The sequence below is a fragment of the Silene latifolia genome, unplaced genomic scaffold (genome assembly GCF_048544455.1).
Source record: "Silene latifolia isolate original U9 population unplaced genomic scaffold, ASM4854445v1 scaffold_222, whole genome shotgun sequence".
Classification (NCBI taxonomy): Eukaryota; Viridiplantae; Streptophyta; class Magnoliopsida; order Caryophyllales; family Caryophyllaceae; genus Silene; species Silene latifolia.
The window spans coordinates 217,667-235,578 of NW_027413176.1; the positions used below are offsets into that span (position 1 = coordinate 217,667).

A 17,912-nucleotide genomic window follows, 5' to 3' on the forward strand; every position below is an offset into this window, starting at 1 on the left:
ATATCGGGCATCGATCCTTGGATTGTGGGTGCATACAAACGAGAGACTCGAGGTTGAGTCAAATAAGGAAGCATGACTCGTTAACGACGAATTGTTGACGTGTGGCGCACGGGGCGCGGCTTGCATGCGGGAGTAAAGAGAAGTCGGTCCGTGATAGGTGGCATTAGAGCCACTTTGGTCACATGGGAAGTGGCCAAGTGGTTCACTAGGGTCGATTGCTACTGAATAGTGATTGACAAAAAGATCAGCTTACGAGGTGTTGTGAGTAACAATCAACGTCATTATGACGTTACCTGGGGAGTCTAGACCAAAAAGGTTGCGATCAAGACAACATTACCAATGAGCTAATAGGGATGGCTACTTCAACAATAATTATGGGGGTCGTGGACAAGCCAGCGGGACTGGCTATCGCGACAACCTTTAATGTCGAGTCGACATTAAAGGCTACCAGAATCGTTGAGTCGATGTTAAAGGTTATCGGGTCGTTAGCAAGGAACCTGCGGGGCTGGATGCTATAACAAACTGTGAAGTCGAGCCGACTAAAAAGGCTACTGAGGATGCAAGTACAAAGGGCATTTGTTGACCGTCAATTTCGACGGGCGTGATGGGGATCACGTCAAACAATCACGAGAATGGATCTCGTAAAGTTCATCTTCGAGCCGGAGTATCGAGGATTGATCGTGACGAGGACGTCTACGGTTTTGGTGGGGGAGAATGTCACGGATGGTGTCTCACCGATCCGAAAACGTTGCTTTATTCGGTTAAATTATTCGATGGGCTAAAATTTGGTAGAATGTTCTAGAATATTCAAGGACTTTCTAGTGCTTTTCGGATGTGTCTAGAGTATTCAAGAAGGATCTAGTGTATTCTAGAATTACGTAGAATATTCCAGAGTTAACTAGAATATTCTAGAAGTGTGTAGAAGTATCTAGGTGGTTCTAGATATTTCTTTTATGTATTGGGATGTTTATATATGTTCTTGTTGTGTGTAGAGTGTTCTAGAATCGAGTCTAGAATGTTCTAGAAAGTTGTAAGATACTAAGATGTAATTGTGTAGAACTTTCTAGAAGGTTTAGAAGTAGAATGAAAGGTCTATAAATAGACCAAGGCATGTACTGTAATACTACGGTTTTCTAAGTTGGTTACTCGGCCGAATAATATGGCTTACTCGGTCGAGTAAGTGTGTCGTGTGTTTCTGGACAGTTTACTGCCCAGGAATACTCGGACGAGTATTCGGCCGTGTATGGGAATACTCGTCCGAGTAGAGGATACTCGGCCGAGTATACTCTACACTCGACCGAGTATCCGGTCTAACGAGGTTTATTTCCGCGGTTTGATTTAGAAAGGATTAGGGTTATATAAGACGCGATTTAGAGTTCTTAATCATTTTAACAAAACCTAAGCAGTACAACGTAACTCTAATCCTCTCCAAATCTCTCTCTCTCTCAAAGTGCGTGGATCGTTCGTGTGTCGAGTTCATCTTTTCTTGCGTCGATTGTGTCGGTAAGCTTCTAATTTCTAAAGTTCTATTGATTGGTCATTTAGGGTTTTGCCCTGATTTATGATTTGGGGAAAAGGGGTTTTGGCATGTGGTAATTGGAATTATGTGATTGTTGTTAGGTGGAGATTTCATAGAGGAGCCATTCTAGCTTGCTTGATTGTCTCATTGCAGTTTGTGCTAAGGTAGGATTTTTCTAGTCGGTTTACTGTTTAATTGGTTTTAAGGTATGTGTTGTGATTGCTTGTACGATTGATATTATGATTAACTGCTATTGTTGGGTTGGAGTTGGTGTTGGTGTTGAGATGGTTGATGATGATGTTCGCGAGGTGCGTTCTCGGCTGATTGGAGTCACTTGCCGGAGTGGCTTCACCCCTAGGTTCGCCCTCTGTGGAACCCGCCACAGGAGGGGATGTGCACATTAATGAACAGGATTATCGCTCGTTGATGAGCGGAGCTTAGGTGGGTATGGCTGCAGTTCCCCACTGGCAGGGCTACACACTTTAGTGTGTAGTCAGTTACATGTTGTGATTGGGAGCGGAGGTGGATGATGATCAGCTATTTATCTTATCGTACTTGTCTTATGTTGATTATGCAGTAAACTGACCCCGTTGTTTTGTAAATCTGTGGTGATCCATTCGTGGATGGTGAGCAGATTGTGACAGGTGATGATGGTCATTAGCTTTGGGACGAGATGAGGAGTCATCATTCGAGTCTAGCTTCCACTGTCTTGAGATTTATCTTTCAGTTTCAGTTGTTGAACATTAGTAATCTTTATTTTGGTTTTGGTTTTGGAACATGTAAACATTAATTCGTCATACTTTAATAATTGTTGTTTTGGAATGGTAACTTTAATATACTAGCCTCGGAAACCGAAATGGTGACGGTCTCTCATGGTAGAGTGGTCCTGGTAAGGCACTTTGGTATGTGGGGGGTGTCACATGTACATTTCCATTTGAGTGATTGAGAGTTTCATTCAAGCTCTACACAAATGTATTGGGTGTTCTCTTCTCTTTAACCTTCATCCCAAAAACACTTAGTCATTAAAGTGAGTGTGAGGGATAACCAAATTGGTATTGATATCGGGTGATCGTTGGATCGTGGGTGCATACTAATGAGAGGCTCGAGGTCGAGTCAATTTGGCAAGCCTGACTCGCCAACGATGAACTGTTGACGGGTGGCGCACGGGGCGTGGCTTGCTTGCGGGAGTAAAGAGAAGTCAGCCCGTGACAAATGGGTAGCTAATCTGAGGATCTACCAGCATATATCACGAAGCCACGAACAATTTGCAATGTTTTGAGACTAAAAAGTCATGAGTTCATGACCCATGACTTCTCAATAGAATTAGAAGTTTATTGAATGCCTTACAAAGTTACAAGCATCAATGCATCATTAATAAAAACGATCTTTTTTTTTAGTCTGACGAATCGCATACACAGTCGGATTAGAATAGAGAGAGGGGAGGGAGTTGAACTTAAGAACTATTGGCCACAGTACCCTATTTTCACCACTAAAATAAAACATTTTCAATAGTTAAAATAATCTTAACGAAGACCAATTATAAAACCACACAGTAGAGTCGAGTTAAGTCGAGCCAATATAGCATATTCGAGGGACATTAGTACATTACTAAATTCTCACCTACTACCATTACAAAATCACATCATGAATAAAAGAAGGTCGTACAAGGCAGGCCTACCAACTCATTCTTCACCAACTTGCATGTCACCCACTCAGTCTTGAAGCCATCATCCATTGACCTTGCTCTACCCTTTTCCCTCCAATTTCACCTACACTTTCATCAATTGGTCTCCCTTGTGACGGGTTACCATTTATGGCGGATATTTTGTGAGATAAAATGGTAACAAAATGGGTTAGTAGAGAAAGGGGACCACATGAACAGTGTTGCAGAGAGAGAAAAAGTGGATACTTTGTGAGGTAAAATGGTATCCGTCACTCCAAAGTGACGGATAGTGTTGATCACAAATGAGATTTTGTGCACTTTCATACTGAACGGCAGCGCTATGTAGTTTCCGTTTCTGTTTTTATAATAGTACATCTTTGTTTTAAAAAAAACCTACACTTTCATACTTATTTTAGACGGCCATTTTTCATTTAAATAACTATTATTTTGATTAAATGTAATCACAATGGTACACGTACAATCAGTGTTACAGCTTATAATAACTTATTTTTTGACGATGGTGACATTTAGCTCTAGAATAATTACAAAATCATGTCTTATTACTTCAAATAAAAATAACCGGTTTGAAGCAAGACCAATGAGATACTTATAGCACGATGAAGTATTTTCTAGGAAAAATTGCTCCTAATTACATGGAGTTTAGCTAGCCCTTTATTTTTTATCTTTTGAATTTTTTCAAAATAATACTTCTTTCATTCAACTCTACTCTACCACTTTATTTTATCACGTTTGTCAACGCATGTTTTACGCGGTAAATATCATTAGCTACGTATTTACAAAAATTATAAAAGAGATATTTTTAATGTACTCGTAAACACGAATAAAAAAAGATCTCACATGAATATATTTTCACTTATATATTAAGAGAAAATTGAAATTGAATGTTTATTTGTGAATAGTGTAGAAAATTGAAAGTGTTAGAGTGGAGTTGAATGAGGAAGTATTAATTTTTTGACGATATTTTAGTTTTGGACCTCTTTTTGACACTCTTAATTTTTGGTGAACAAATCAAAAAATTTGAACAATAAATCCATTTTACTCAAAAAATGAATTATTACAAATTATAAAAATATATAAAAATCTAAACCAGTTTCTTATAATCCAATTTAAAAAAGAATTTCAAAGAAACTTTAAAATTTAGTCTATTATTTATTTTTGTTTTTTTCTTTATTATTTTAATAAATTTTCAAAAAAAAGAATATGGATTTATTTATCTCAAAAAACCTACATTTTTTAGACAAATTTACCGTGCTTTTCTTATGTCGTAGGCAATTTTAACTATTAATCTCTTCAAATAGATTGATGTTGAATTTGTCACCTTAGTTTAGCAAAAGGAAAATGACTATTTAGTTTAGCAAAAGGAAAATGACTTTTTATACTCGCTCCTATTCACTCAGTTCTTCACTCTTTCCTTATTCATGGTAGTCGAATTTTTTTCTATCTTTTCTATTTTGTAAAGTTCTGTGTGGTACAAATTTAATTGCATGTGAAGTAGAGAGCGGTAGAGCATTTTGTGTGATTTAAAATCATTCCTTTATTTCTTGTACAAAATGTAAGGGGGAAGAAATGAGCCGAATAGTAATTTCTTCAACAAAATTGTCTTCGGACTTACCAAGTTGACATTACTAAGGTTGTTCATGGTGAAGATCCAGGAATTCTTTGGAATAAGGTTGTCAAATGCACTCAAATCATATCATTGTGTTATAGGCTTATAGCACAAAGTCAAGACCAATACTTTTCCAAACTGTCTGGCTGCATACTTCCACCATATACTCGTATGAAAAACACGCGAAAAAAAAAACACACAGTCGAAAATGTTTTAAACACGTAAACTGATTCATTTTTGCGGTCATCTCAAGCAGCAGAGAACTCATTATCCCCCAGTAATACACATACACTGATACAATACATTACATTGCATAGCAAACTAAAAGAATCCAGTACAAGCATAAATAGTACTATTAGGCATATTCATAGTCATTAACATAGTTTTCGACTTTTAGGGTAGAGAAAAACGATAAAAAAAAAGGCAAAAAAAGTTAAACCAAATATCCAATTTAAGAGGTCAAAGAAGGCTGGGACTTCATCCTTCTCTTCCTAAGGCGCTCAGCGATGATGAAGGCTAGCTCCAAAGATTGGGAAGCGTTTAGCCTTGGGTCACAGTGGGTGTGGTAGCGTGAGCTTAGATCGTCAAAGGTCACTGTTTGGCCTCCTCCAATGCACTCAGTTACATTTTGGCCGGTCATTTCTAGGTGAACACCACCTGGGTGGCTTCCTTCTTGATCATGGACGTCGAAGAATGCTCTAACCTCAGCCTGTCATCACGAAATAAAAGGAACATCAATTTACAATGTCAACCCCGTCGTAAACAGAACAATATCACATTTACACTTACAACTATTAAAGCTTTTGCAGTAATTATAGTGTAAGACGGTCTTACACTCTGAGACGGTTCATTTTTATTAAAAAAAACATTCATTTACTACTATTAAAGGAGCTTTCTTTCCGTCTTAGACTATAATTTGTGAAGCTTTTGTTACCATACAAAACTTAAGGAACAAAATGCACAAACGAAATCGTTTGTTCGGTGTTTGCGGACCCCATACCATTAACTCAATAAGCATAGATCCCCATTTGTAGGTAGGTATGTATATAATAAATCAATGATATAATCCAGTCCATAACATCAAAGTATAGCAATTAATTAGGTAACGTGCTTAATCATTTTGGACAAGCAAACAACCACCTCTGATTGTAGGCACCTTCCCACCTACCTCACATTTTTAGTCTCTACCTACCATTTACCAAAATACATTAAGTACCAGGTAATGAGAAGTGTCACCGATATGGAAAAAAATCCGTCTTTAGCTGACATCGGAACCCAAGCAAAAATTATGTATCGGGTGTACGGCTAGGTTGGGACTCAGGATTGTGGGACTGTTAGCCTGAGGCCTTGGGATTATGGTATCAACATGAATGACCATGATTACGCAAAATTTATCTCAGATATTTATTTTAATTATATCATAATGATGGTGGAATAATTCTTCTCGAGACCAAAATATCTAAATCAATAACCTGGTCAAGACAAGCTACGATGATCTACTTGTATTAAATGTGAAGATAAATCAAAGTTCCAATAAAGTGTAGACGAAGTCATTGGTGAACTAAAAAATATAATAAAAAACGTACCAGAATAGCGTCGAAGGGCCTAGTCTTCAGGCCGCATGGAGCTTTGATGGTATTCCCATGCATGGGATCACTGACCCATGTGACGATTTGACCAGCCCTACGGACAGCTCTAATCAAGTGCGGAAGCTTCACTCTCATATTCTCAGCTCCCATTCTGGTAATGATTGTAATTCTCCCTGGCTTGTTGTCCGGGTTCAAAATATCGATCAGCTTGATCAACTCATTAGGGTTCATCCTGTCACTTACCTGCAGAAACAATTAGTTATGAGCTGGCTCGGTGAGAACGTCTCATATAAGACACGTTATATATGTTAAAATAAGGAAAGGGAGACCGATCAAGTACCTTAATTCCAAGAGGATTGGCAATTCCTCTGAGGAATTCAACATGAGCGCCATCAAGTTGCCTAGTACGTTCTCCGACCCAGAGAAAGTGGGCTGAGCAATCATAGTATAGCCCAGAAGTGGAATCTTTCCTGGTAAGAGACTGTTCATAAGGCAACAATAAGCACTCATGAGACGTCCAGAACTCAGTTGATTGCACTGCAGGATGTTCAAGTGTAAGTCCCGCAGCAGCCATGAATCCCAAGGCCTCATCGACACGATGAGCTAATTCTTGGTACCTGAACAAATTTGCCAATCGCCAAATGAGAAAACAGAAAATAATGCCAAAACTGACAACCAATTAAATTATCCCCACGTACTGCAGGCGACAAATATATTTCTAGATGTAAGCAACCAAGAAAGAGAGACTCTTACAGAGTTTGAGAAGAGTTCCAAATGACTTGCAGTATTATTTTCTTACAGAAAAACAAATAGCGAAAAAACCATAAAGTACCACACGAGCAACAAATACTGAAGACTTGGGTATATCTATCTATACAAATAGTCAAGAAAGAATGTTGTGATTGCATCAGGAAAAACAAAAATTTAAGTTGTAAACTAGTGCAAAACTTAACAATCGTAGATTGCATTGTCAATCGACAAAGAATCGCATGATGCAACTCAAAAAGAAAAGAGAGAATATGATGAATACAATCATGTGAGTAATGAGCTACAAAAGGATAACGGAATATCTTTCTTTGATGCTAATTGCGAATCTATCATGATCAATGTAAGAATCCAACCATTCAAAAAGCCAAAAGTCCAATAACTAAAAAGGTAAGTCAGATAAATAATCTGATCTATCTAATAATGTTCCTTTAACCAGGCACGAGAACATAGATGAGACGGTTTTTCACATCAAAACAACCCCAATAACCCCATATAATTAAATGAAGAATACATGAGGATTCCGGCCGGTCTCACATAATACTGTCTTACATAGGACTCGCTAACTGCATTGCATCACAAATTCCAACACACGCAATTATAACCTACAAACTCATACATGATGACCATTCAGGCACTGAAAAGGTAAAGCATTAGCAGCCAAGAACAAATACAACAATCATCCAAAAACCATCACCGTCAAATCTAGCAAAATCAAAAGCCACATAAAAGATGATCACAAAGAACAATCATCACCAACTAACAACCATTCAAAATAAAGATTCGCATGAGTAACCCTTTGCATAACACCATACCTATCAGCTTGCTCGCTATTCTGAGCAAAGTCGAGATCCCACTGAGAAACCCTTTGCATAGCAGCATAACCACCAGTAGCAAACGCCCTCAAAAGATTCAAAGTAGCAGCCGACTGACAGTATGCCCTGATCATCCTCTGTGGGTCCGGAATCCTCGATTTCTCATCAAACACATCACCATTGATATTGTCTCCTCTGTAACTTGGCAATTTCACCCCATCCTTCTCCTCATAATTGTCTGATCTCGGCTTTGCAAATTGCCCCGCCATTCTCCCCACCTATTAACCAATCAAATCCATCACTACTCAATTCCCACATTATCACATCAGCCAATTCCACATAGTCAAATCAAAATTATTACTCCCTCCGTCTCATTCGTTTGTTTACCTTTTATTAAAATACCAAAACGTAAACAAATGATTGGAACCGACAAATAGTGACTAATATGTAATGTTGACTATTCTAAATTCTTTGTTTTCCTCAAATTTTTACAAGTTTGACCATTAAAACCATAGAAAATGTACAAACTTTTATCAATTGACTTTCAAAAACCCGACCCAATTCATCGCAAAACCATCTACTAAAAGTCGTCTTAATCATTTGTTTACCTTTGGTTCTAAAGAAAGTAACTTTTGTCACGTACAGTTAATTAGATCAAATAACACGTCATTCCACGATAAAAAAACGTATACAATCAAATGGACTGAAAGACGTAAAAACTAAAATAAGTAAAAACGTAAAGAATTAAATGGAACGGAAAGGCTAACCTTAACAACAGGCATCTGACCAGCATACATAAGAACAGTACCCATCTGTAACAAAACCCGAAACGTATCCCTAATATTATTAGCATTAAATTCTTTAAAACTCTCAGCACAATCACCACCTTGTAACAGAAACGCATTACCAAGAGCAGCATCAGCAAGACGTTCCTCTAAAATCCTAGCTTCACCAGCGAAGACGATCGGGGGGAAATCCTCGATCGTCTTCAAAACCGCCTCCAGCTCCCCTTGATCAGGATACTCAGGGAGCTGGAGTGCCTTCTTACTCCTCCATGATTCTATTCCCCATTTCTGCTCCACCGCCGCCCCGTTCTTCGCCGCGGTAATTGTTGCTGACGTCACCGCCGCGGCGGAAACGGATTTCGATGCGGCGGCGGTGGAGGGGGTGGATGATGATTTGTCGGCGGAGTGGACCGCGGAGATTGGACGGATGAATGAGGGGGTGGATGAAGCGGAGGAGGAAGAGGAGAAGAAGGTGGATTTGGTAGGGGTAGGGGTAGGAAGGAGGGAAGTGCTTGAGAGAGCCATTGTTGTGGGGGTTGGGGAATGAGGGAGGGAGGGAGGAGGAGAGTGAAGGGTATATTGGGGAATGAGGAATAATAAGGAGGGTGTGAGGTTTATATATATAGAGAGAGAGGGGAAGAACGCCAAAACGGGGGTTGTTGAGGTTTTTGACTGATTGATGTTGAATCGTGTTAGGAAAATTCGGGGAATTTTTTTTTATGTTTTTATTTTGTTTTGTTTGTCAATTTAGAGTTCTGTTTGGTAAAACTAATTAAAAAGGTACTTGATTTTTTTTTTTTTTTTTTTTTTTGTGGTGCGAAAGAGGGGCTTAGCCCCGCAACTAACTACTAGCTATTACACGAGGGGTAGTAACCCCAAAAATATCCTCCCTAAGGATAGGACGAAGTTCATTCAGAGGAATATCTAAGTGCGTAATTAAAGTGCTCGCGTTAACTCCCTTGTTGGCCAGAAAATCAGCTGCTTTGTTGGCTTCTCTATACGTATACTCCAATTTGACCTTCCAATGCCTTTCCCGTATTAGGTCCTTGCATCTTTTGACAATGAATTTCAGTCCATTACTAACCAGCTGGTCTTCATTGATGAGATTAACCCATGGTAAATTGTCCATATGTATGATGAGCTTTGTTAAGTTGAGAGACTTCGCTCTTTCTAGACCCGCTAAAAGGGCTAGAAGTTCCGCCTTCATTGAAGTACATGACCCACAAGAGAAGAAGTAAGCAGTTATAAAGTTACCGGTCTCATCTCTAAATACTCCTTCGCTCCCTGCAGGGCCGGGGTTTCCTTTGGATGCTCTGTCCGTGTTGAGAAGTGTCCATCCGTGTGGTGGGGGTAACCAACGGACAAAAATCTCCGTTCTTGGGCTTCGTGGAATGGGGATAAAAATATTATGACGATCAAGGGCTTGCTTCGTAAGATGAAATTGTTGGTAAAGATATAATAACTATTTAATAAAAGGGTAAAAAGGGAATATAAATTATGATCAGGTACCTTAAATCCCAAATGCTACTCTAGGTAACATTTCATTTTAGGTAGCTTATTTGGGCAAATAAGCTACTTGCCAAATACTTGCAAAAATATAAGCTACCGGAAATTTTGGCCAAATACCTTACTTTGACCAAAAAAGGTACCTAAAATGCTCTGCCAAACAGAGCCCTGTTTGACATTTTACACGAAATATCTTTTTTAATTGTTATAATTTGTGTGTTTACGCATTTGAAAAGTGACGATTTCTTTTTTTTCAAATTAATCCATCTTTCTGAAAGGTACAATCTGAAAAGAAAATATGTTGTATTTGGATTCCGTGACTAGGAGTTTTTGTACGTCACAATTTTTTTAGCAAACAAACTTTGAGTGACCATATCTCTTGGTCACAAATTTCAAACTCGACAAATAACTTTTTCAAATCATAGTACTCGGAAAGATGATTGATTTAAAAAAAATCGTCACTTTAAAGTTATAAACACGAATTATGACTTCTGAAAGCTTTCTAGATCAAAAAGTTGGATATCTGGTGTAAAATGTCAAAGGTTAGGTGTATTGCGTGAATTTTCCGATAGTATAGTTTAGCTTAGTTTAGGAATAATTATTGCTAGAGATGGTTTTTCATTTTGTAAAAAGATAGCTCGTTTATTAGCTTTATATAATACTCCCTTCGTCGCGATTATTTGTTTACCTATGTATATTTTTTTCATTTGTTTATCTTTTCATTTATGTTTAGTCGTTTAGATATAAGTTGGAGAGACACTTTTTCACTAATTTATCAAAGACCATTTTTTTTATTCACTTACTCATTTTTCTTACCTTTTAATTCATTCGTCTTAGAGTTGTTAATCGACGGAACAACCGATTAGACTCACTCTATCTGCTCTCCTAAGAAAGTGGACTTGGACGATGTTTACAAAATTTACAAAGGCAGAGCTCGTGAACCGGCTCAAAACATGCTAACCCGCATGTCCGCGGCAAAAAAAGGGTTGTTTGTTTGCCTTCCAAATTCATAGGAATTGGAAAATCATGGGAAGTAGCTAAGGGGGTGTTTGGTTGGGGGCGTTGGAATGGAATGGAATGGATTTGAGTGATACTAGTGTTTGGTTGGAACATTTTGAAATGGAGTTAGAATTCATCAGGATTCTAATTCCACCCCAACCCCTTAGAATTCCATATCCACCTTTCTCCTCATGTTTCTAACTTCATTCCCCCTCTATATAATTTTAGAGTGAACCAAACAATAAATAATAGGTATGGCTTCTAAATCTATTCCTCAATGATATCTCATTCTATTTCAATCCATTCCAACCTTTTGAACAAAACAGCTCCTAAATGAAAGTTTGTTTGGTTGCCCAATCCATGGGAAGTAGAACTTCCTATGGAACTCCAATTCCTACATAATATAGGAAGTCACTTACCTAACCCCCCTAGGTAAGTGGGAGTTCCCACATGAATTCAAGTTCTCATATCCAACCAAACAAGATTTCTACAATTCACGTGATTTTCAACTTCACGTGAATTTAATCTTCCCGGGAATTCTATCTCGTGAACCAAACGACTCCAAAATCATGTTAGTGTGACCATGTTCAGCCCAAGTCCGCATTTGATTTGATCACCTATAATGTGTTTCAATCATCTTTTTATTTTTTATTATAATATTATTCAAAAAAATTGAAATTAAATAAACAAATAATTGGACTGGATGAAGTAATCTATTTTTCGTTAAGTATATTCATTTCATTTTAATAATGATTGTATTGTTTTTGTTTTTTTATTTTGGATTTGTTTGATTATAATTTAGTTTAAGGAAGAGGGGTGGGAAAGTGGAAACGGTAGTTGAGGGAGAAAAGGGGTGTTTGTGTAATTTTGATGTTCTACCAACTTTTATTTTTGTTGTGGGTGTGTGTTCAACACTTTATGGCAATTTTGGCTGCGAGCCTTCACCTACTAATCGCCACTTTTTTTCCTTTTTTTTTTGTTTATATTTTTTAAAATACGGTTGGCAAAGTGATTGGGAGCAAGCCGCGACAACAATTGGGCTTGGCCTCTTTCCCTCTTTGTGGCCAAGGTTTCAAAAATAAAAGAAACGTGGGGTTTGGAGTTTGGACCATGGAATATTAATTAGGATCTTTTACATCATAAAAAAAATCCAATTTCTATTTTTTTTTTTGCCAAGGTAAGAAAAATCAATAGGTCTCACTTGTAACGGATATATCCGTCATAAGTTTGTGACGGGTCAAGTATCACCCACATGGTTAATAAAACAAAAAGTAAAATGCATAGGGAATCACACACTAAGTCGAGTCATAAAGAATCACACACCTGCATGGACTCGCTCTACTACCTGACTGTTTGGCCAAGCTTAAAAAATGTTTTTGTAATTGAAAAAATAGTAGCTTGGTCAAACATGGTAAATTAGAGAGTTTTTACATAAAGAACCAAATAAGCAAACAAAAGTTGTATTAAAATAGCTAGGCCAAACATATAAATTTTGTTGATAAACCGCTTTTACAAAAGTATGGTCAAACAACTAAAACTTTTCCGAAAAGTAACTTGTGAATAAACTCTTTTTAAAAAGGAAAAAGCATTTTCCATAAACAAGGCCAAACAGCAAAAGCATGTTTGGCCTCGATTCTCAAAACAGTAGGTCTCATGAGAGACCGTCTCTCACTAATTTAGTTGGAGACATAATAGAGGAAAAAAATATTTAGTGGGCCCCTCATCACATCATGTTAGAGGTCTCTCAATAACGCTATTGAGAGACCGTCTCTCCGGAGTTTTTGTGTTCTCAAAAATGAGTTTTTGTTTATCAAGTTAATTTTTCAAAAGTGTTTTTTAAAAGTAGAAGCAATAAATTGCTGCTTCTATTTCTATGAGCAAAAATATGGATTTTTAGCTTTTGAGAAATTTTTATTTAACTTTTAAAAAATGATGTGTTTGACCAAAAAATGTTTTTGAGTCCAAAAACACTTTTACAAGTTAGGCCAAACACACACTAAGTCGAGTCATATAAAAACCAAATTTTGATGATTTATAATAGGGTTTTTTTAACGTGTGCCTTAAGGGCACACATTAAGAAGCCATAAAAGGAAAGATTCTTAGTATAATTTCATTAAAAATGACAACAATGAGTTTATCTCTAAATTTATCATGAAATTATCCTAAGAATCTTTCCTTTTATAGCGTCTTAATGTGTGCCCTTAAACCACACGTTAGAAAAATCTTTTATAGTATCTAATTTATTTTGGTCCAGTTAGGATTCGAGATATATCAATATCATTAGCAACTTGTACTCCGGGTATGCTAACTGGAACACAACTGTTACATTTTCACGAGAACGACAATTTAACGCCGGGAATAAACATTGCATAAAATGTCAGTGATGAAGTGTCCCTTTTGCATGTTTTATTTCTCTTTGCGGGATGACTTTTGTATGTCAGAAATGTCGATAAAGTTGCAGTTTCATATATAAAAAGTTGAACCTAAAAAGAAAATTATATCACAATTTGTGTAGTTCAGTAGGTTAATGAATTCTTTGCCATTGTATAAACACAAAATCTCATTGAAGACGGGTGATATCCGTCACAAGCTTGTGACGAATACCGTTTTCTCTCACAAAATGCTCATTGAAAGGTGAGTGGGAAGCACATGGGGGTGCCCCACCTTGTCCCCTCTCCCTTTTTGTGAGAGGTCACAAGCTTGTGACGAGATTAGCCCGTCACAAGCAAGACTAGCGGAGAAACACAAATTACTAGTTTTAAACCCGTGCAAAATTGCACGGGTATGTATTTGGGTCAGTATTAATGTTTTTGGATGTATATTTGTTTTTGTATTTCTATTGTACTTATCTAGTTGGTCTAAATCTACGATCTACATAATTTATGTTTAAATTTGTTACAAACACGTGTTCACATACACTGGTTTATAAGGAAATAATGTAATCTACTATTGTAAATAAAAATTGCATACATTAAAAACTTTACATCCAGATAAAAGAAATATAATCAACTTTAACGTATGTATGTAATTCATTTGCGTTTTATGTTTGATCCCGTATATAAATGTTATTCCTTCTTGAAATTATGTAATTTTATTATTATGTAACTTTGTTTTAAAAATTATGTAATTCAATTTCATTTACTCGCATTTGTAATTCATTCTGCGTATATGTTATTAATTTTATTTACACGGAATGTATAAAATTATTTCATAATATTAATTCATACGAGTAGAATTTTTTCATAATATTATTTCATAGAATTTGTTGTAAGACGGAATTTATGGCATGTTTGAAAAGGCGGAAATATGAAGAAATAAATACGAAGTACATTGCACACTCACGGGTCCCACCATAACATAAATTTCCGGAAAAAAAAACTGCATTAATGACGTGGCGCGCTAAGGATTTAGTATTGTCTTTTGTATTAATATAGATAAGATAAATGTTATTCCTTCTTGAAATTATGTAATTTTATTATTATGTAATTTTGTTTTAAAAATTATGTAATTCAATTTAATTTACTCGCATTTGTAATTCATTCTGCGTATATGTTATTAATTTTATTTACACGGAATGTATAAAATTATTTCATAATATTAATTTATACGAGTAGAATTTTTTCATAATATTATTTCATAGAATTTGTTGTAAGACGGAATTTATTGCATGTTTGAAAAGGCGGAAATATGAAGAAATAAATACATTGCACACTCACTGGTCCCACCATAACAAGAATTTCCGGAAAAAAAAAAAAAAAAACTGCATTAATGACGTGGCGTGCTAAGGATTGAGTATTATTTTGTTAGTTTCCATTTGTAATTTGTGTTACCTACTACAATCTTATCTATATTAATACAAAAAACAATACTCAATCCTCAGCGCGCCACGTCATTAATGCAGTTTTTTTTTTTTTTTTTTTGGGAAATTCATGTTATGGTAGGACCCTTGAGTGTGCAATTTATTTATTTCTTCACATTTCCGTCTTTTCAAACATGCGATAAATTCCGTCTTACAACAAATTCTATGAAATAATATTATGAAAAAATTCTACTCCCTCCATTCAACTCCACTTTACATGTTTGCTTTATCACATTTGCCAAAGCGACTTTTACGCGGTAAATATCTTTAGCTACGTATTTGCAAAAATTATAAAAGTTAGATATTTTTAATGTACTCTTAAAGACGAATCAAATAAGATCCCACATGAATATATTTTAACTTATATATCGAGATAAAACTGAAGTTAAATGTCCGCTTGTGAATAGTGTGCAAAAGAGAAACCTTCAAAGTGGAGTTGAATGGAGGGAGTATGAATTATTATTATGAAATAATTTTATACATTCCGTGTAAATAAAATTAATAACATATACGCAGAATGAATTACAAATGCGAGTAAATGAAATTGAATTACATAATTTTTAAAACAAAATTACATAATAAAAAAATTACATAATTTCAAGAAAGAATAACATTTATATACGGGATCGAACATAAAATGCAAATGAATTACATACATATGTTAAAGTTGATTATATTAGAGTATATTTCTTTTATCCGGATGTAAAGTTTTTTATGCATGCAATTTTTATTTACAAGAGTAGATTACGTTATTTCCTTATAAACCAGGGTATGTGAATACGTGTTTTTAACAAATTTAAACATAAATTATGTAGATCGTAGATTTAGAACAACTAGATAAGTGCAATAGAAATGCAAAAACAAATGTACATCCAAAAACATTAATATTGGCCCAAATACATACCCGTGCAATTTTGCACGGGTTTAAAACTATATAGGTTATTAGGTTAAATAATTATAAATTTAATCAATTATTCAATATGAATTTTTTTAATAAAACACATTGATTTTTTTTATCAATAGTCATATTCTTAGATTTTTTGCCCAACCCTCTTTAGTTTTTTTAAATAATAACATAAAGAAAAGTTATCGCAACATGGTTTAGTTCAAAATAGTGTTTCGTATGTTTTAATTAATACAACTGAGTTTGTGAGAACCCATTTTTGATAAATATTCCTACTTATATAAAGTACAATTTTTGTTGTACATTTTTTTCTTGATGCACCAGATTTTAATTGATATCTTATAATAAGTAGGGTTCGGTATTATTGTGGTTTTAAATCGAGCTCTCAACCATAATGTGAGTTATTTTTATCCACTTAAAATTGATGACTAGATCACAATCGCATGGTTTAAAATTCATGTCGATGGTGAACTATATTCTTGAGTTTTTTTTATATTCGAACGTAAAATTACGGTTATAAATTTGAACATACTCGTAAGCCTAATCGAACACTACATATCAAACTTTGCCCAAACTTACTTTATTCCAACATATTCATAATAATTTATCTAATATATACATAAAAATAATATTAAAATCCAATACTATGGTTTATCACTTATATGAATGATTTTATCATTTATACTTTAAATAATTATTCAAGTTTTGTTATAAGTAATTACACTTTGGATTTGATATAATGTGGATTGACCTACTATAGTAGGTTAAAAGATCATGCATTGAGTGACATTTTCACGACTTTAACATAATCAAGTGTGGCAATAATAGAAAAAGTAATAACGAAATGGTAATGATGGGGCATATTCTGTGCCCGCTGACCAAGTCAACATATTGAACGAGGTCAAAGATATCCACAGCAAGCCAATGACTTAGACATCCCAGCCGATGCAGCCTTTCGGCCTGCCAGCCTGGGTCTCGGCATGGCAACCTACCAGCCGGGGCACATACCCGCGTACTCATATCCAAGAACCCTCGGCATGGAGTCAACCAGGCTCGCCGGCCTGCCATAGGTCCCTCGGCCGAGGGTAGATCAGTCTTTCCACCTGCTACGCCACTTGGCCCACTTGGCCACTACGTGACAAAAGGTGAAAGTCTATAAATACTCCTCAATCCTCATTGAGGAAGGGATCCGGAATCTAACCTAAGAACCACTTAAATTGGTATTATCTCTCTCATCTCTCTACAATACACGTCATCAAGCTACATACTACTTAATCACAATAAGTTCACTGACTTGAGCGTCGGAGTGAGTACGCTTGGCACAAAGCCAAGCCCTCAGTTTGCTCGTTGTTGCAGGAGAAAGCCGAGGAGAGCAATCAAGGCTAGAAGAGGCATTATTCGACAAAGCTAGCGTGGTAAACAAACCTACTTCGGAATTCATACCCGGAACAATTGGCGCCGTCTGTGGGGATCAGATACTAGAAGCTAGTCATTCCCTAAAAAAAAAAAAAAACAAAAAAAAAAACCCACCCAAAAAGCTAAGAAGATGTCAAAAGAACAAGAGGTGTTCGAATCGAAGAGCCCCTCCACCCGGAGGATACCGTCCACAATGCAGGTTGTGCGGCCCTCCACCACCGGATAATTCAACCGGAGATCGGGATGCCAATAATGCCAGATACGCCGCTGCCCGCCGACCAGGTCACCATCATGGGGCGTGTGGTTGACGCAGCAAAGCTGAAGCAGCTCCTGGACCTGATTGTCAGCGCGCCGGCTCACACTGTCACACCGACAAGAGCGGCGGGACCCGTCCAGGAAGCTAGGGCCCAAAAGGTGACTCGAGAAACCCGAACGAAGCACTAAGAGAGGCCGAGCCTACCAAGA

At 36.5% G+C, this 17,912-nt stretch overlaps 1 protein-coding gene across 1 annotated transcript; it reads right to left on the bottom strand.

The window, feature by feature from the left end:
• Window positions 1-5,018: 5,018 nt before the first annotated feature.
• On the bottom strand, window positions 5,019-9,380 carry LOC141638891 (phospho-2-dehydro-3-deoxyheptonate aldolase 1, chloroplastic-like). The gene is made up of 5 exons (XM_074448075.1): window positions 8,746-9,380; window positions 7,979-8,256; window positions 6,739-7,015; window positions 6,396-6,641; window positions 5,019-5,518 (listed from the first exon to the last, which is right to left on the bottom strand). The coding sequence occupies exons 1-5, from the start codon at window positions 9,286-9,288 to the stop codon at window positions 5,261-5,263; spliced, it is 1,602 nt and encodes a 533-aa protein (XP_074304176.1). The 5' UTR covers window positions 9,289-9,380; the 3' UTR covers window positions 5,019-5,260.
• Between the last annotated feature and the right edge of the window lie 8,532 nt (window positions 9,381-17,912).